Below are 20,018 nucleotides of genomic sequence, written 5' to 3'. Positions count from 1 at the left end.
CTTTGTAATTCTATTACAGAGATACAGTTCCCACACATTTCTTTAGCAAGTAAGTACTATTATACTTGTTATACTTTCAAGACAGAATCCTTATCTTATAAAGTCTTTTCCTAGTCTATAGCTTGAGTTTTCTGAGAGGTGGAAGAGGGACCCTAATGGTCTAAGAGCCAGCTGTAGGCAGTCAGGATAGGGTTCAGTTGCAGGAAAGTCAGAGTTCCATATGAGATCTTCTTAAACAAGTAGGTATTCACTTTAGAATTAGTTGAACGTGTTTAGGGACTTCACAGAAGACTTCCTATATGCGTTCCAGCATTAGGCCTGGGCAAGTGGTATGGGCAACATCCCAACCACATGAATCACCCACTCAGCCTCACAGGATTCACACAAGACCTAAGGTTAATAGTACACAAGCCAAAGACCTTCTGAGTGGATGCCTTCAGGATGCAGCAGCACAGGACATGGTCCCTGGATTCTTGGTCTGGAGATGAAAGAACTGGAAATGTGGAAACAGGCCCTGCTGCAGCCGCTCCGTCACAGGTGGGTGTCCCTTCCATCCTGCTTTGTGGCCCATCTTGCTTTCCGGCCTTTCTCCTGCTTTTTCTTTCTTTCCGTTTCCCCCTCCCGACTCCTTCACTTCCATTTTCGTCTCCTCCCCAGCATTTTCTCCCTCCCTCCCTGAGTGTCTCCCTCCCTCCCTCCTCCCATCTCGCCCGATTGGCTCCAGGAAGCTAGAGCTTTAGATCTGCAGAGGACGCGTGGAAACAGGCCCTGCTGCAGCCGATCTGTCACAGGCGAGTGCCCCTTCCAACCCAGGTGCAGCGAGTGTGGTCCCCTCATAACTGCGACTCCATTTTGTGCCTTTAAATTGTAATTTGCTACCCCGGCCCACTGGTTCACCTTTTCATTGCTGGTCACTTCCTGTGTCTTTGTTCCCTTCTGCCACCTCCCGTCCCACCTCCCGGCCCCGATTGGCAAAGGCCCATTGTTACTGTCACTCCGAGGGTGTATGTATTCACCCAACGCCCACCACACCATTTAGGTCCCAGGTGCAGGTGAGTGGTCCCCTCATATCTGTGACTCCATTTTGTGCCTTTAAAATTGTCATTTGCTCCCCGCGCGCACCCCAGTCCCTCCACCCACCCCCGTGATTCCCTAGGTATAACCCCCCACCCCTGGTGCTGATTAGTCCAATGTCCTCTTAAGACCCAGAGTGCTAGGGCCATTGCAGCCCCTGCGGCTAATGGCCCCAAGGCAAGGGCAATTACCAAAGAATCAACCCCGAGAAGTGTCTGCAGGAGTCAGCAGGGTGCCACTCTCTAATAAGCATAATCGCCATACACTGCCACCCAACCCCAAACCCACGCTCTCACACTATAACAGTGACCCCACTGTGCCCCACGCCCCCTCTACCGGACACCACTCCCCTCTGAACTCAAGCAATAGGTGCAGTGCTCGGCATCTTACACCCAGCAGCAGTGACAAGCCCACTTATTCCCCAAGCAGCTGCTAATAAGCTCCCGTGCTCCCACCTCGACTCATCTGGGTGGTTGCCAAGACATAATTCCACCCATCAACAGCATAAGCAGCATTGGATAATATCCACATGAGAAAAAAAAAAGAAAAAGAGGACCAGACAGCCGGCAACCTGCATCAACAGACAAGGCAGGGAGAACTACTGATGGTTAACTGCTACTTCAACGCTCACCCCATCCTAAACCACCACCTCCTGCAATAAGTACTTCACCCACCAAACATACACACCCAGGACCCTCTGAGGAATCCAGTGGGTGCCCAACATACAGGACTACAATGAAGCGTCCATTGTAGGGTGAAATATAAGCCTTTCTCCCCCTATCGAGGAATCTCAAATCTGTGTGTTTTTTCTCATAGTCTACCCCAGGAACCTCCAATCTAGGTGTGCCTTCTCATTGACTACCATTTTGTGAAACCTAGATCATTACTCCCGCTACCTAAGCAATCTCAAATCTAGGTGTGTTTTCTCATTGGCTACCACTTTGTGAAACCTAGGCCTAACCTAACCCTAAAACCTCAACTTTCTGCATACACTTCTCTCACAGAAACGCACACAACCACCTCTCTGCACAGCAAACCGCACGTACTCACCACATTGCAAAAACAGACAAACAACACATAACTTGGCACAACAGCACACTGGGAAATCAGTCCAACCCAAAAACCTCACTTAAGCTCAGCGAACGGTGCAAACATAACTGAAGCTGCCAACAGGACATCAAAAACCTCTCTATTCGATTCCCACTACTCCCAACTACCTCCCCCCAACCGTACCTTTTCTGATCCACCAGAGCACCTGGGGACCACTCCGGTGGTGACGGTGCGCGGTACAAATACCTTTAACATTAACTGGACACAAGATGGGAACTTGCAGCAGCAGTCGTCAGAGGAGGCTTCCAGCAAAGGTTTCTTCACGGATTCTCACAGCTCTGTGGATTTTGAGCCTTTTTACAGGAGCCAGAAGAAGAACGAATATTGCTGGTCGGATTTTCTTCACTCTCTCGGTCCTGCACTCTGGTGAAGGGATGTCAGGAATTCGAATTGTGTCTCTGGAGGACCAGGAGGAGTCCACCAATGTTTCGGATGGAATCTGACTTCGGAAGATCATGCACCGCACACTGGCTCGAGGTCCCAGGGTAATGGCGGTTTGGAGCCCAGCAAGGTCGCAGCACATTGTGGGATGGCTGAAAATGCAGGTCTTCTTGAGACTAGTGGAACTCACCAGCCTCTGGGTAGGAGTCGTCGCATTCAGGATCCGCACGTCGATTGGAAGGAAGGGTTGCATCAAACTCTGGTTACACAGCGGCCTCTAGGGTCGCTGGAAATCGCTACAGATGTATTTTCTTCATCTTCCTCTTTGGATTCAGCTTCAGTGGTCAACTTGTCAGCAGCTTCCAGGATCAGAGGAACTACAGCACAACTTCTGCAAACTCTCCCTCCAGTTTACTGAAAGGGGTGGTCTGGCTGTCCAATCAGGACAGAATATGTAGAGGAAACTGGTTACCCCTCCCTTACACCTTCACAAAAATGTTTGATTGCATCACTACCTGATTCAATGCTTAATTTAATTTTAGATTTAATCAAGCAAGCATCTTATTATCCAAAATATCACTTTATTTATTTTTGATTTCACATACATACTTGGAGACAGACATATTCAGTCCAACCATCTCGCAACAAAACAATGCCACTTTAAAAAATGTGTCTCTATGGGTTACTACAAGGTGACGTTGTTTTATTACAATACACCAATTTTTCTAGAACCAATTCGACCTATTTCATCATGTTCAAAAAACCACCTTGATCTGTAGCTCCACCAAAAGGTGGATCAGGAAAAGACAAGAATTTCACCTAATCATAGGCTTTTTTGCACAGACAATTATTGTGGTACATAAACACAGATATTTATGTGTCCTTCATGGAAAATGACTAGTTAACCCATATTTTCTAGTCATATTAATGTCGACACGTGTCTACGCCACTCGACTATGATACGCCTTTCCCAAGTATTCTCACTCGACTTTCTATTGGGTCTTCTTCAGGACGTAAACATTTCTTGATGTAAGAATGAATCTGATGTACCCCCAATTCTTTGTAGACACTGTAAAATAAGAGAAACACAAAACCTTCTTAACTCTTAGGAATTGCTTTATTTTGTTCTATACTCTGATTTTTAGACTCTTCTATGAGTCTCTAACAGGTATGTGATGTACTAACCAGAATATTAGGATGGGATTTGCAGGGAAAGCTTTTGATTCAATATCGTCGGCCTTTATAACAGGATTGGGATCTGTTCCTTTCTATTGAGCAAACAGAACGCTTATTACATTGTGCATTTATTAGGCTCACTGGCTACTCCTTGTATTATGTTACTAACCTGTGCACAAGTGATGATTTGTGTGCCAATGATTAATATTCTGACGCACTCAATATTCCTTTTTGTCGATGTGCTGATTCCTTAAATCTTTGTCTCTCTAAAACAAACAGAAAAAGGTTACACTGTAATGCCCTTACTGCCCTTTTATTTTTTAATAATAAAATTGGCTTAACCCCCTGCTCGTTGTATTACTAACCTACACTTCAGTGATGGGTTGTATACCACTGGCAAAGGCTGGTTGCAGCTCTGGTACTTTTCTTTGCAAATTTAGTGTCTATAAAAAAAAACAAAGAGGTAAATATTGTTTGTTATCTTTCGATTCTCCTTTCATATATATTGTGCATTCAGTATTTTGGAGCACCCTTTCATATCTTTTTATGTCATTGCAAGGCGATTGACAGTCTATATAATAGTTATGCCGCGCTATCAGCGCCACTGTCAAAAAGACTTTTCTGATAATGTATCACTTCACAGAAGAACTTAATTAATGGCTCAAGGAAAACCCCTTTCACTGGTGGAGGTCTGTCGTTATGTTTACCTGCTGAATTAAACGGTTGGTACGGTGCTGTTACTTTCTTTTCGGTCTTTGAGCCGATTATGGGAAATTATGAAAAACTGAGGAGCGAGCGCTTACCTTATCTTTCTGCAGCTCCTGCAAACATCTGGTACATAATTTCTTCTGCTATAGAAAGCCGGGCAGAAAGAGGACGCTCATTTTATATGCAAGCCTTGATTGCACACAAAGCCTAATATCTAAATAAGGCAGCCATCTTGAAGAAGGCATTTGAACACTAAACTTAAGACAGTCTTATATGCAACTTCTGTCTTTTTTTATTTTATCTTATTTTATGTAATCTGTGTTTTGTCCGTTTACAAATGCATACTAGATGCCTGATAGATATACTGAAAACAGTCCAATACACTGTCAAACCTATGTTGAGGGAAAGCCAATAGGCGTGTGCTGTAACTTATTTTCCTTATTGGCATATCCCATAAAACTGATGAATTACATAATGAATTATGCAGCACGATATTCTTAATAGTTATACCACATTTCTTTTAACAAATCGGTTAGCCTAACTAGGAATGTTGTCAGGCGACCCCCTGCCAATGTTTAGGTGCATGTATTGGCTAGTATCCTCCTAGTGCCACCTCGGTGTTCTAAAGAGGTGGAGCCTCTTTCAGAAGAATTTGCATTAGAAATGAGAGACAAGAGGTAGCCTTGCCCAAGACAAATGGAGAAACAGTGGGGCTAGGCATTGCCTATTTAATGCATGAACAGACCCCATTCTATACTAGTATTGAGGCCTCTGTTCACAGTATCTAGTTTAAAATTCCACCTTTGTTCCGCTTTCCTGAGTAAAATGTCTCAGTCCCCACCTCTCAGTGGTGCCTCGATTGTCTGAATTACAAAAAACAGAACATATCTATCTGTTGGCTTATGGTTGAATTTGACAAAATGTGCCACCATTAGTTTTTCATCCAGATTGTTGTTTAGGCACAATTAGTGCTCACATATGCGTTGTCTAATTTCCTGCTTGCTTTTACATATGTAAATTAAACCAAAGAGACATTTGATTCCATATATCAATTATTGTGATTTACATTTGGTAAAGGTGTTTAAACGCCAGGTCAGTCCATACAGGTCCACCTGTGTTATGTTTTTCGTCAGCTGGCATACTGAGCAGCCTCCACATTTAAAGTGGCCAACCACTGGGCGAAGGCCCCATAATTGGTATGCTTTACGCATTTCAATCCTGGGTTTTCATACTTGTGTACTAAAATGTCTTTAAGGCTCTTCTGCCTTTTAAAGCCAAATCTAGGTTTTGTAGGGGTGAAATCTGGCGTTTGCCCCATGTTCCAATTCTTCAGGATTGTCCTTCTTAGATTGTTACTTATAGGACTAAATGTAGTAATGCAATTCATTTTCTCGCGCCCAGTTTTTTTCTTGAGGAGCTAAACAGAAGTTTCTTTGAATATGGCAAGCTCACTTATGTGCACAGCTACCTATCTTAGACGGGTAACCTCGGTGTTTAAGGCGCTTACTTAAATCGCTGCTGTCTCTTTCAAATTCAGAATTTGAGGTACAGTTTCTCCGTACCCAGAGAAACTGCCCCACCGGCAAGTTATTCTTCAAGCTCAAAGGATGGAAGCCATCATATTTTAACAGAGTGTTTTTATCTGTTGGTTTCCTAAACAATGTGGTTTCCAAAGTCCCATGAACTGATTTTTGGATCATTAAATCTAAAAAAAGGCCATATTTGTTGAATCATATGCCATTGTAAAATTAATATACTGGTCTTGTGTGTTTAGCCATGTTAGAATAGATCGGAGTTGAATCTCAGTACCTTTCCAGACCATAAAAATGTCATCAATGTAACAGTGCCATCCTCCAATCTTAGTACTGTGAGGTTTTTCTGCACGATAAATAGTTCTGGACTCCAGATGACCCATGTACAAACATCACATACCTGTTAGAGACTCATACAAGAGTCTAAAAATCACAGAGTATCGAACAAAATAAAACCATTCCTAGGAGTGAAGATGTTTTTATATGTTTCTCTTGTTTATAGTGTCTACGAAAAATTGAGGGTACATCAGTCTCTCATCCAAAAAAAGTTACGCCCTGAAGAAGGCCAAACAGAAAGTCATGTGAGAATGCTTGGGAAAGGTGGATCATATTACAGGGGCCGAAACATGCACCAACATTATTATGACTAGAAATTATGGGTTAACATGTCATTTTCCATGAAGGACACAAGTATCTGTGTTTTTGTACCACAATAATTGTTATGTCTGTATGTAAAAGCCCATGTAAAAAGTTTTGATCAGGTGAAATTCTTGTCTTTTCCTGATCCACCTTTTGGTGGACGTACAGATCAAGTTGTTTTTTTTTAACATGATGAAATAGGTCAAATTGTTCTACAAAAATTGGTGTATTGTAATCAAAATATTTCACCTTGTACTAACCCATAGACATACATATTTAGAGTGTCACTGTTCTGTTGAGCGATTGTTGGACTGAATATGTCTGTCTTTAAGTGTGTATTTGAAATCCCCCAAAAATTTAAAATATCAAAAAAAAAAGGGGAATAAAGTGTTATTTTGGATAATAAGATGCTCAGTTGAGTATTGAACCAGGTAGTATGCAATCAAACATTTCTGTGAAAGGGTAAGCAAGGGGTAACCAGTTTTCTCTACATATGTTGTGCTATTGTAACGCTCACCTGGTATCCACAGGGACGTCACTCAGCCTGTTCTGACCTCTTACGACCTCGAACCCTTCCCTGGAGTCTACTTGACGGGAGACTGAGCCTTGTTTTCCTGGAAAGTGTGCTCTCCGTCCTGCTTTCAGCGCAGGGGCACACTGATTGATGCGGGCTTGTTGCTGCCTAGTTATTTCACTGGCAAGAGTCTGACAGGTAAGTATAATGAGTCTTTTGAACAGTTCTCTAACTTCGTTCCTTTCCTTCCTTAGATGATGGCTGGCGTCCGGGGATGGCGACGTGCTGCGGAGATGAGTAGCGCTGAAGGCGAGTGAGAGCGCGATGCGAGATGCAACCCTTTCGTATTTGTATTGAACTGATGAACTGAGTTCTTTTTCTGTGTCTTTTAGGTGCTGCGACGTTTTCAGCGTGGATGCCGGTTATGAAGAAGAAATGCGGTGAGTAAGCGCGGTATGCGGCGCCTCTAGATGTTTCCACGCTAACCTGGAGTGTCTTTTCCCTCTTGCAGATGGATGAGAAGTTCCGGAGACAGAGTTCCCCCAGAGCGGCTGGGATTCAGGTAAGCATTTGAAGCTCGTACAGTCTTTAAAAATAAGCGAAGATTTGCTGAATGTTACTAATGCCTTTTTTCTGTTATTTTCCCTTTTCCTTAGGAAGCGGCGTGCCGAGATGGGAATGACACCGCCGAAGATGCCCGCAGAACAGAAGGAGCGATGAATGATGGGCAGAAGCGCTGCACGGTAAGGCTGTTCCTAACGGTGTTCTTGTTCTTGCAGGAGCTGAGCGCAGAAGATAGATGCAGGCCTACTGGAGACCGATCTGAACACGGTGAGTGTCACGCTGCAGGTGCAGAAAACACAAAGCATTTTTCTCAGCCTGGGCGTGGCTTAAATAGTCTCTGGGTATCCCAGGTGTCTCTGGGCTGAACCACACCCAAGAGACTAGACTGCACATGCAGTTCTGGGAACCGAAATATGTGGGGGCATCCATCTTGTCCCCATCAATGCACTACAAGTCCAATCCCTAATGTTATCCAATGGGAGTGAGTGAGTCTGGTGCCACAAGCGCCAAGTCTGACTCCAAGTGGGTCTTTGGAGGGATGGAGAGGCCCTTGAGGGCCATGTAGGTGATCGTGGCCTGGCTCCAGCCTGACATCTTGGAGGGCTGGGGACATGGGGGCAGGAATCACGACAGCTATTCATTTTTTCTCATATTGAAACTGGTCCCCCGTAAACAAATAATTTGTGGGGAAGTATCCATATCATATATATATACACACACACAATCAGGACAGGCAGCCCCCCATTGGGAACAGGTTCTTTTCAGGCAAGGTGAAAGACAAAGGACTGCAGAGTTTTGGACTCCTCCCTCGCTTCCTGTCTCCTCACACATTCTGCCTCTGCTGAGAATACAAAGGATTCCTGCCAAAGCCAAAACTTCAACTGAGGTCGTTCCCGCCTTTAATGACCGGGGAAGACCTCAGAAACAACAAGCAAATGAGAAATGGCGGGAAAAAAAGGAGCCCACCATTCTAGCAGAATGGTGGCCCTTCTGTGCATTACCGAGGCTGATTCAACAGCCTGCCAATTAGACTAAAAAGTCACCAAGGTAAAACCACTGTGAGAAAGCAAATACATTGTATCCCCCCCAGCAGTCCAAATAAGGTGGGGGGTTCTGGCTCACTATATAAAATGCAAAGATAATGAAAATCTCTCTTTACCCCTTGGGAACAGTAATTCACCCAAGTACATCAAAAACATATTAACAGGGAAAACCAAAGGGCCAACCCAGCCTAAACCCAAAAGTTATAGTAAACTATAACTCCAATCAGACACTATGGAGAGACGTTAAAAAAAGATCCCTCTTCACCTAGGGACAAGGGAAAAGAATTACCAAGTCCACGCAAACAGTTCTGGGGTTGACACAGGTCAGGGAGATCACTAATATGAAAACCTTACCCAACAGTAAGACACTGCAGCAATGAGGCATTGTTGTTCAGGTTTGCAGTGGGGTCCTTCAATTAGTACTGGATGCTCAAGTGTGGGGTCTCCAAAAAAAAAGTGACAATACTGATTGTGACACGATAACAGAGGCTCCCCTTAAAACATACTGTAATCCTTCTGGCAAGCACTGTGGTGAGGAGACTCTCTACCTTTGACTTCTGATCAATGCTACAGGTACTTTTGCAACTCCGGGTATTTTCTTACATTTTACATTGTTTACTGGCCATGGAGTCTGGCATATACAACCTGATAGTCTCCTCTGCTGTGTGAGGATCGGTGCAAGGTTGAGTTGGCTCTACAAAATGTCACCAGAAAAGGTCTTATCATTACCACTTCATTCAACTGTCAGAAGATGACTCCTGGCCCCAATTATACTCCTTTGTGTGTGTGGGTGTTGGACACTGCTTTACTCTCCACTTGTCTGAGGAAGTTACGTCTGATGAGTGGGTTCTGTGGAATATGTACATGCATTTGCTTGAGGCTAATGTGCTCCATGTGCACCCCTTGTTTTGTTTATAGGCATCACTGCTGCAAGTGGCTAACACCAGGACAGTCACCTTATTTCCTTGTGGCTGCCCCTCTGTGTGTTTGTGTTACCTGTTTACTCATAAGGGTACTGGGAAGTGAGCATTAGTTTTAAGGTGATTTTGTATGGACAGACTTTTTTTTAGATATCATTTGACTCTTGCTCTGTGTGTGCCTCCCTCATCTCGTCTTTTCTCTTTTTCTATTTTTGCATTTGCGCTATGGGGTATGCAAGGTGTTTGAAGTTGTTATCCCAGTGCCTGGGGGAGGGGCTTGTGCTCTGTGACTCATGAGATTGTCTGATGGTTCCCGTCTTTTGTTGTGTGACGCTCATCTTAATAAAGCTTCCGATTGACAGACATGTTGCTGAACCCCCTGTGAACGTGGCAGGAGGTGACTAATACTAGTGGAGGTTGTCGAGGGACCCCTTGGTGTCATGTGGAGTGGTTTGTTAGTCTGCTTAATGGTTTTGGTGTGTGGAGTTCTACTTTCCCTGTGCCTATGTACCTCTCTCGAGTACCTTTTACGTGTGATTTTTTTTATGTTTCCATAAAGGGGGTGTAGCGGTGTGCTTTCCATCAGCTTTGTTTTCCTTGCCTGCAGGCATGCATGATGTAATGAGAGTTTGGAGTAAGGATTGTTGTGCGATTGAGCTGACGAGAGTTCTGGGGGTGATAGATAAGAGGCTTGCATGTCCCGCAACTCCTCTGCTTCTACCTACCTGCAATAGAATATCCTGTGTCTGCAACCTGTAACCACAAGAATAAAGACAACTCTTTTATACCTGTAGCTCATTGTTTCCTTACCCAACTGCCTACCCAACACCGACCTGCACGTAAACATAGCAAAAAAAGAAAACAGTGCATTTGTGACTATCCCTTCCTCCCAGAACAAAGAGCCAATCTGTTTGGTCTTACCCAGCCATCTGCCTGTAAAAGTTTCCAGTGGAATAGAGTTAATTAGATGTTAGCCAAAAATCATTCATCTAGCAGCAGCATCTCGTCCTACAATTGCAGTCACCTGACAGGTCAGAACATAAACCAAGGCTTGAAATGTGTGGCAGATTTCGAAGGAACGGATGTTTAGGTCGAATTTTGAAGTTTGAAATGGTACCTGCTCGGGAGATGGCCTCGTCATTATCAGTTTCCAGGCAAGGGATCAGGAAGAGATTCACCTCAGAATCAAGAAAGCTGTATGGTAAACCAGGAAAAACATTGCAATCCAGCATTGAGAGGGTCCCTGGTAAATTGGAAACAAACACATACCGGTTATTTGAGTAATTTAGGCTTGTGAGGAAGGAAAGGGAGAAGAGTTTCAGCTCACAAAGGAAATGGGCACAATCAGGTAGAAACAAGTCACCTATGTTGGTGCATGAAGTTGGTGCAATGTACTTACATTATGTTGGTAGGAGTTAAGTGAACAAACTTCATGAAATGAGAGTGCACAGATGGCTGTCTGAGATCATGGAGTGTACCTTTGTATCGGAGGTGAGAGTGCATCATCAGTTTGTCAATCACAGTGTGCATCTGCTTGAGATTGCGTGGACAGAAATCCTCCCTTTTTGCCTTGTTCTGTAAGAAGACTTAGGAAAAAAGAGAGCATGTTACAGCACCTAACAAAGCTAACTACTCATATTAACAAATGTCCAATTACCATGCATAAAGCACATTTGCAAATGTGAAGTGGAAAACACCCCCCCTAAACATAGTGACAGAAGTCATATAATAGTTTGGGACCGTCAATCTTCTAAAAAACAGAGGCTGGCACAGTATCATGCAGAAATTAAAAGGTACTCACTGTAGTAACTATAGTACTCATAGTCCTTAGTCCCCGTTACTCCATCCTTGTGGGCGTTACCATCCAAGATGGGGATGGTAACAGAACCTTTGGCAGCTAAAAATTAGAGCTTCCCCTTTAAATTTTGTATAGCGTACAGGACGTGGCCCCGGGCGTGCAAATGCTCCAGAGGCCCCAGCGCCTCACCTCAGTCCCCTTTTGACATAATCGGAAGCTTGTAAACCTAGCTGCACTGACAATTTTAGCCCTAGGCATACTAGTGGGGGAAGGTGGGTGGGACGTATGGAGGAAAGGGGACTAAGGACTATGAAACAAAACAACTGGGTGGAGCTGTGAAACATGCCTCGTACTTTGGTAGAAGAAAAAAGCTTCCTCAGAACTGCATAGCCAAACTCTGCATCGCGCCTGGAGCTAGTGTCCACAGAATAGTGCTTACAAAAAATTGACGGAGTGGCCCATGTTGCCCCCTTCCTAATGACTTCCCAAGAAGCGTGCCTCTGAAAGGCGACTGCGATAGCCTTGGCCCTAACCGCATGAGCATCGATCCCGCAGTGACCGTCTTACTCATGAACACATAAGCTTCTGAACTGGGCTGGACCATCCAACGGGCGATGGAGCCTTTGTATGCGAAGGTGATAAGCATCGCTTCCCACTTCCTAAAAGATCTCGTCCGCGAGAGGTAGAACTTCAGCACTCTCCACACGTCCAGGGATTGCCTCTCACTGTGGAATTGGTGTTAGTTAAGATTTTCATATTAAAGATAAATCTTGCGTCAACCCCAGAATGTTTTGCTTTTCTGGTAGATTCTCCATCCTTATACCTTAGTGAGTGGTAACCTTTTTTCACTCAGGGGGAGTCATTCCGAGGCTGGAGGTAAGTAACTGTCCTTACCAGCATGGCGCAAATAGCGTGTCCGTGTAGTCAAGAGCCCGCTAATAGAGGGCTATTACGACTTTGCGGGCACAAGCTTTGCACCATGACGGTAAGGGCATTACCACCATGCCGTAAAAAGGCACGTAAAAGGCCCTTAGCGGCATCATGCATAGCGCAGATTGCATTACCAGCATGAACCAATGCGGCATTAGCGCTGGCCGGACATGCCGCCACCAGGTCCAGGGAGTGCAAAAAAATAGTCTGGCCAGCCTGATGAAGGCATTAGAGACTTGTTGGGACATGTGTGGGGGAGTTGTGGGGGAGGGTGTGAGGGGGGTGGGTGAGGGAGGTGGGGGAGGGGGAGGGGAGTGAGGGTGGTGGAGGGTTATTGCACTTTTCATTGTTAATTTCAATACACCCGTTGTGTCAAAAGCAAGGCCTGAGTGGACATTCATCATTGCGCATTTGTCATTTATTCATATGCAGTGCATAGTGTGCATGTACCCTCACACCCAGTGCCCTCTGTCAAACTATCATGTCACCCTCTGCAGCCATGTGTGTCAGTAATAATGTGCAATCCCTGACTGACCCACTGCACGTCCCTCCTGTGCATCTGCACTGCAATGATGTGCTGCCACTTCTTATTCATCCCCTTCATCACCACCAGGTGGTTGCAGTCCAATGTCAGGGGGCAGGGGCACGTTGCGTTGGATACACGTCGTGCAGCAGGACACATGCCATGATCATTTTGGCCACCTTCTCATGCCTCTAGAAGAGTTGCCCCACCTGAGGGGCTAAGGCAGCGAAAACATGCACTCAACAGGCCGGAGATCTGCTCAATGACCACACAGGTACGGGCGTGGGATTGATAGCAGTCCTCCTCGTGCCTGTTATGTGGGTTTTCGGGCAGGGGTGAGGAGCCACGTCACCAAGGGATAGCCACTGTCACCTGCATGGGAGGCAGATAAAGAGGTGTATGTCAGTCGATTCATGATGGACAGCTGTACTAGTCACACATGCCGGCAGATTATTGTTGGCCACATGCACATGTCCCTGGTTGTATGCACACCATTTTTATGCCCTCAGTGTGTCCTGTGCCATGGAATAATGGTGTGGGTTGCATCTTCAAGATGATACACGATGTGCTCTGCCGTCTTGGTGCTCATGCATTGTGTACGCATACAGCTGTGTCCGGGTCCATTTAGTGATGTGTAGCGTTCAGTAGGATTTTCTGATGGGGAGCGTTTGCAGTAGGCTCTGCAATGTTAGGCATTCAGTGCTGATTTTTCCAATGGTGACATGCAGCATTCCTGTGGTTGATCCGGGATATCGGGCACAACAATGTGTGATCTTGCTGGCGTCGCATACCATCTGCACCTTGTTGGAGTGGTATTGCTTGCGATTGCGGAACACCACCTCCATGACATGCGGGGCCACCAACTCCATGTGGGTGCAGTCAAGGGCACTTATACAATTTGGCATGCCTGCCAGTGCATGGAGGCCACCTTTTGTTTCAAGGATCTCCTGGGTAGTCCGTTGTAGGGATATGTATTCCATTGTGTGCTTGAAGAGGGCATCCAGCACTTGCTTCAGGATGCAAGTAAACAAGGGTGGTGATATGCCATGCATGTGCCCCACTGTGTGCTGATAGGTGCCTGTGGCAAGGAAGTGGAGCACCGACACTACCTTCAGTAGAGGGGGGATGGCGGTGCGCATTTCAATGAGGCTGACAATGTCGTTGTGTATCATGTCCATGATGGTATTGATGGTGGCCCGGTCCAGACGGTACAGGGTGTGGTTCTGCTCCAGGGTTGGGTTGAAAGGACTGGCTCCGATGTGTGGGATTGGGGGCTGCTACATGGTTACGCTGGATGCACTTGTGGGGCATGCTGGGCATGTCTCACCCTCCTTCTCCTGCTGCGTCTCCTCTGTGGTGCCTGCTGTTGCTGGTGTTGCAATGCAAGCATGTCCTCCAGCTCAGGTATTGATGCTACTATTGCATTAATCTTGGTGTGGAAAGCGGTGTGGTGTGTTGGTGTGCTCCTTTTGTACAGGCCCAGACTCCATTGCCTCCACCTGTGCTGATGGTGTGTACCTGTGGCAGTTGGGGACACTGCACATAGCATTTTACGGTTGGTACGCAATGGCGGTATTTACGGCATGCCGGTATCCACTGTTAGCGTCTTCATGATGCCGGTATTTGCATGTCCGGCTGACTTGTGATGTCCTCCAGTTTACGGCATGTCGGTATTGCCAACATGAAGGGTTATTTACAGTGCTGCTAATAGCGGGTTGGCAGGTCGGAATAGCCCGGAGCGGTAAGCGATGCCGGTAATCCTTGCCGGTAAGCAATTTGTATCTCACTTGGTTGGTTGTTAAGTGTTGGACTACTGGGCCCATTTTTCTTCTCTTCAGGATCGTGGATTGGGCTAGGTCCTGATATAGTTGTACTTCTTGCCATTTATTCTCTACGGGCCTGCTGTTCTTGCCTTTAGTAAGATTTGTTCTTTTTGAGTGTATGATTATATAGCTGCCAGCACATCCCTTGCTCGAGCCCCTGGTTCAGCTGGTTTTCTTGGTTTTACACAGTGCAGCCTGTCGACCTGGACTTGGGCTTCCGTGTCTTCTGCTAGGACGTACGTGAATAGTTGGCGGACCGTTTAGGTGAGGTCTTTGTCTTCAACTGATTCGGATAGGTTTTTTATTCTGATGTTGTATCTTCTCGATCTATTTTCCAAGTCCTTGCATTGGAGTTCGAGATTATTGGAGAGGCGGGCTAGCTGCTCCAGCACCTCGTCCGATTTTTGGGCATCGTCCTCTATTTGTTGCACTACTTTCTCTAGGGTGTCAGTTCTCTCTTCCAGTTTCGCAATGTCTATCTCAACCTCCTGGAAAGATTGTTTCATGTCTTCCTTTAACGTTTTGAATTGTTCCAGGAAGGAGAGCAGAAATTGGATCTGGTATTCTTTAAAACAGTTTTGCATGTCTGCTTTGGTCATGGTGTTCTCCCCCATTTCCTGTTGATCCTGGGTGTGAGTTTCTCGAGTTGTCTCCTCCCGTCGCGCTGTCGATGCATCGTCCACACTCCACAGCTGTTTCATGTTTTTTACCCATTTCCCTTGAGGGGGAGAGTGAGCTGGGGTTGTGGTTTTCAGTCTGGGTTTTGACATCAATGCTATTGCTGTGGCGTTATTTTTGATCCTGCTTCCTGCGCTGCTCATCAATTTGTCTGTTTCGATATGCGATGGGGCTTTGATAGGGTCTGCCCTCCCCTTTTCCACTGTGAGAGTTAGTTCCATATGGCTGAGTAGCCCGCTCCTTTTCTTTTCGTCTCTGCTGAGTTGGATTGGGGGGTGGGGGTGGAGGGAGTTTATTTGCCCTTTTCTCTTCAGTCCTCTGCTTCTGTGGTTTAATGTGCTCTTCCCGCTTCCTGGCGTGTTGTCACTTGGGGTGTCCCCTTTTACTTGAGTTCCCCTAGTCCGGCTGAGGGTGATGTGATGTGGGGGGGGGGGGGAGCCTTGTTTGTGGACCTGTATCTGCTTGGGTCTGCCGCTGTGTTGTTGGAGTCAGTCGTAGGCTTTCCCCTTGGTACTTATCTTCCTGAGGTTAGCCCCGATGCGTGAGTGACTGGGTTGTAACACAATGCCAATTGTGGATATGTGCGCCACACTGTGGCCGCGTGTTTCTGGCGGTCAGCTTGTGACACTAGGGGGCGTGGGGTGTCCTTACTTTCAGTGTGCTGTCTATATCCTCTGTGCATCTGGGGCCCTGCTGTGGGGGGTTTCCGTCGGTTGATAGGTTGATTGTGAGGACTCAGTATTCCTTTCACTCTCTGTCACTCTCCGGGTCTTTTTTGTTTTCCTGTTCGGTGGGCTCAAACCACTTTCGTGTTGGTAGGGGCCCGCTGTGGTTGGGCCTATGCCGCATCCCCTGTTGTCCGTTGTTCTCTGGGTCAGAGTTGGTTGTGGGTTTAACCCTTGCTGGTGGTGTCTATCTTCTGAGGGGCTGCCCCCATTGCGTAGGGTTGCCTTGCATATAGTTCTGTGCGGGTTGTTGCGTTATGTGCCTCAGTGTGGTAGCGTGTTTCTGGGGGTCAGCTAGTGGATCTGGGAGGGGGGAGGGGGGGTCACTTCTTGGTGTTACGAGTACTCACAGCTTACCTTTGTTGTCCGATGCCCTCCGGGGGTCTGTACTGGTTTTGTTCACTGTGGGGGGTTCCGTGCTCTCTGGTGTGTCTTTGCCGGGTCAGTTTCGCTTTGTTGCTGAAGCCTGATGTTCCCATGTGGCGCGGTGTGTGCCCCCAACCGGGTCTCCTTTGTTGGAGGGAGTATCCCCTGCTGCTTTAAGTGTCCCCCGGTGTAACGCTCACCTGATTCCCACGGAGGCGCCGATCTGTTCTGGACTGCTATGACCTCTTCTAAGGTGATGCGCAGGACTCGGAAGATGGACTGGACCGGACCCCCAAACCTCGCCTGTCTGGCCCGTAGAAGAATCCTTCTCTAGATGGAAAAGGGGATTAACTGTCTGCTGGATAATGGGTCGGATTCCCCCCCTTCCCCCTCTCACACTCCTCGAACCCCTTCCGCGATTCCCCGTAGAGTCTCACCTTAGAGTCTGAAAGGACGAGCTCTCCATCCTGCTTCCGATGCAGGGGCGCGTTGATTTCCAGTTACTTCACTGGATCTCGGGTTTGGTGAGTATTCAACTCCGCTTGACTTTGCCGATATGAGGCCGTAAGTATTCAGTTGCAAAAGTTCAAGCCTTAATTGTCTGTTGTCCTTTTCTCTATTTCAGATGTAGGATGAAGAATTCGCGTAGAGGAATGGATTCGCCGAAGGTAACTCTGGTGAGTCTTTTTGATGGATGGTTCCCTTAGTGATCATGCTTTCACCCACTAATGCGTGTGTCTTTTTCCCCTTAGGGCTGGGGTACGGCAGTGCCAAAGAAGCAGCGCCGACCCGAGGTGAGGAAAGATTGTCCCAACAATAATCAGGTAAGTCTTAAGGTGGAAGAATCAGGCCTTCCTCAATCTGTTCCTTCGCTCACCTTTGTTTTGTCTCTTTTTCTCCTTAGGCGCTGAAAGGCGACGGATGGTGCCAATGGTGGCTGAAGAGCCCGAGGGCCCCTCATGAAGGTGAGTGGAACGCGGCGCTGCAGCGAACGATGCGATGCGCTGCGCTTCTAAAAATAATGTCTTTTCTCAGGATCGTCGGAGTGATGGTTCCGGACTCCGGATGCAGGTAGGTAAAGTTCAATTATTCACCTTTCTCTCCTTTCCTTCCTTTTCAGGTGTTCCAGGTTGCAGGCGGGCATGGCTGGAGCCAGGATGCAGGAGCAGACACGGTGAGCATCCAGCTGCTAGATGCAGAACAACGCGAAGCGTGAGCTGCTGTCTGGGCGTGGTTTAAATAGCCCCCAAAGTAGTTCCAGGTAAGTATTCTTCCTCAGCCACGCCCGAGTGGTAAAATAGTCCCATAGGTAAAATAGTCCCTTTCAGACCTCAAGGAGGTCTGGATCCGGCAGCATGGTCTGCATCAGGTAAGTCCATCCAAGCACTCCCATAATGAGCCTGGCGCCTATGGTGCCGGGACTGATGCCTTCTATGAGCCTGGCGCCAAAGGCGCCAGGACAATGTCCAAAGAGCCCCTATAAGGGGTTGCTGGGTCCCTCCCTGGGGACATGATGTCTGCTTTCGGGGACGCTGGCCCTGAACTGGCTTCCCGGGAGTAGGCATCATGACACCCGGGGGGTTCAGAGCCTGGATCTCTCTTGCTTTTCCCTCCTGGGATCCTTGCGCCTTCTGGGGTGTTCTCCTACTTTGTTTTGGTGCGCGGTTCTGGAGGGGAGCCTGGGCCGCTCTTCAGTTCCTGGCTGCTAGCCCTTGTCTCCAGCTGCCCACTTCTGTACTTGTGCCATTGTGGGTGGCCTCTGCCTCTCCGGCGTTGTGTTGCGGCCCGTAGTAGAATTGGTCTGGGCGCGGGAGGAGCTTGGGCTCTTTTCCCTGCACCCCTGCAGTCCCCCGGGTGGCGTCCAGGGTCCCGGGGAGTGTGGATCTTCTTGGCACATCCCCCACTGCTTTGTATGGGGTGGGAGGTTCAATGCCTGGATCTCTTTTGCTATTCAATACCGGGATCCTTGCCCCTTCTGAGGTTTTCCGTTGCTACGTTCTTGTGCGCGGCCCCGGCGAGGAGCCTGGGCCACTCTTCTTTTCCTTGTTGCTAGTCTTTGACTCCCGCTGCCCGCTTATGTGCTTTTGCCCGCTTGGGTAGACTCTTCCTCTCCGGCGCTGCGTTGCAGCCCGGTAGTTGCATTTGTCTGTACGAGGGAGGAGTTTGGGCACTTTTCACTTCACGCTTGCAGTCTCCCACGGCGGCAACCAAAGTCCCGGGGAGTCTGCATCTTCTTGGTACCTTAGTCTCTCTTGCCTTGAGTGTCCCTTCGCCACCTGCTGTGTCCACTCAGGGGGTCCGCCTCCATTCTGTGGTCATGCTGTAGTCTGCCTTAGTTTTCGACCTTCTCTGTTTAGTAGGCATCACAGGTATTCTTTTCTCTCTTCGGAGTGCACTTCTGCTCTGGTTGAAGCTCCGTTGGGGTGGAACGTCACCTGGAATTGCTTTATTATGCTGCTTGTTGGCGTGGCCCGGCAGGGAGAGACACCCATGCACGTCCTCCTTCTCCCCGTCGCCATCTTGGAATCGGGTGTCATTTTTAAGACTCTGCGTAGTGTCTTTTTAATGTTATCCTCTTTGACAACATTTGGCACATATTTGGCAATATTGTTGCTGGGTTGCATTTGGGGCTCCCCTTTTAACTTTCTGTGGCTAACCTTGTGAGAACTACCGTTCCCAATGGTAGAAAGGATCTTTGGATCCCTTTTACATTTATTCAGGTGAGACCAGCAACCCCCACCTTATGTAGAGTACTGGGGAGATACTAGGTCTCCCCTTTCTTATTCTAATTGTGACATGTATGTTAAAAGGACAAACTTACCTTTAATGGCTAGTGGCAGTGAACCTTTTTACTACTTCGGTGTACCTTTACCGCAGGCTGTTTCCACAGCCCCAGTAAAGGCACCCATGTGTGCCCATTTGACCAAAATGGCCCCAGTATTCTTTTTTTGCCATTTTAGTGCTCCTTGTCCTGTCTCCTTTAATAACCTGGAAGATCAAAGCCTAACAGGTACCCTTAGTTTCAAAATATTGTTCCTTCTCCGGACATCCAGGGTGGAAAAATCCTTTGTGTCAATTTTATCTTCGGCGGGAGACCTCGGTCAAACCCGCCCAGGCTCCAGAGTGTCTGTGAAGGGAGAAGTCCAAAACTCTGCAGCCCTTTGTCTTCCAGCCTGCCTGCGAGAATCCAGTTCAAACTGGGAGGCTGACTGTCCTGAAAGGACTGCCAACCCCTACATCCCCCAAGTTTGATTGTTACATGACTGTGTAATTGGCTGCGTTCCTGCATAAAAGTCAGATCCAGGAAGCTGAAGAGGTAGTTGACCACTGGAACCAAAACCGAAAAGGAAGATTAAGAACATGCGGCTGAGACGATTTCCAGCGACCGGAGAGCCTGCTGGGTAACCAGATCCTGCTGTTACCCTTCCTTCCAATTGACCTGGGGACTCCGAAAACGACAACTCAGACCCAGAGCCTGGTATGACCCAGTAGAGTCAAGAAGACCTGCATTTTG

At 47.2% G+C, this 20,018-nt stretch overlaps 1 protein-coding gene across 1 annotated transcript in view; it reads right to left on the bottom strand.

The window, feature by feature from the left end:
- Positions 1-20,018, bottom strand: part of SMG9 (SMG9 nonsense mediated mRNA decay factor) — a 940,250-nt gene that overhangs the window by 288,462 nt on the left and 631,770 nt on the right. The window contains exons 11-12 of the mRNA XM_069640791.1: positions 11,140-11,247; positions 10,779-10,904 (exon numbers count right to left, since the gene is read on the bottom strand). Of these exons, the coding sequence (XP_069496892.1) occupies positions 10,779-10,904; positions 11,140-11,247 (234 nt within the window). The remainder of the gene's footprint in view (positions 1-10,778; positions 10,905-11,139; positions 11,248-20,018) is intronic.

The sequence above is a fragment of the Ambystoma mexicanum genome, chromosome 1q (genome assembly GCF_040938575.1).
Source record: "Ambystoma mexicanum isolate Mex_15411 chromosome 1q, UKY_AmexF1_1, whole genome shotgun sequence".
Classification (NCBI taxonomy): Eukaryota; Metazoa; Chordata; class Amphibia; order Caudata; family Ambystomatidae; genus Ambystoma; species Ambystoma mexicanum.
This window is presented reverse-complemented; position numbering and strand designations above follow the sequence as displayed.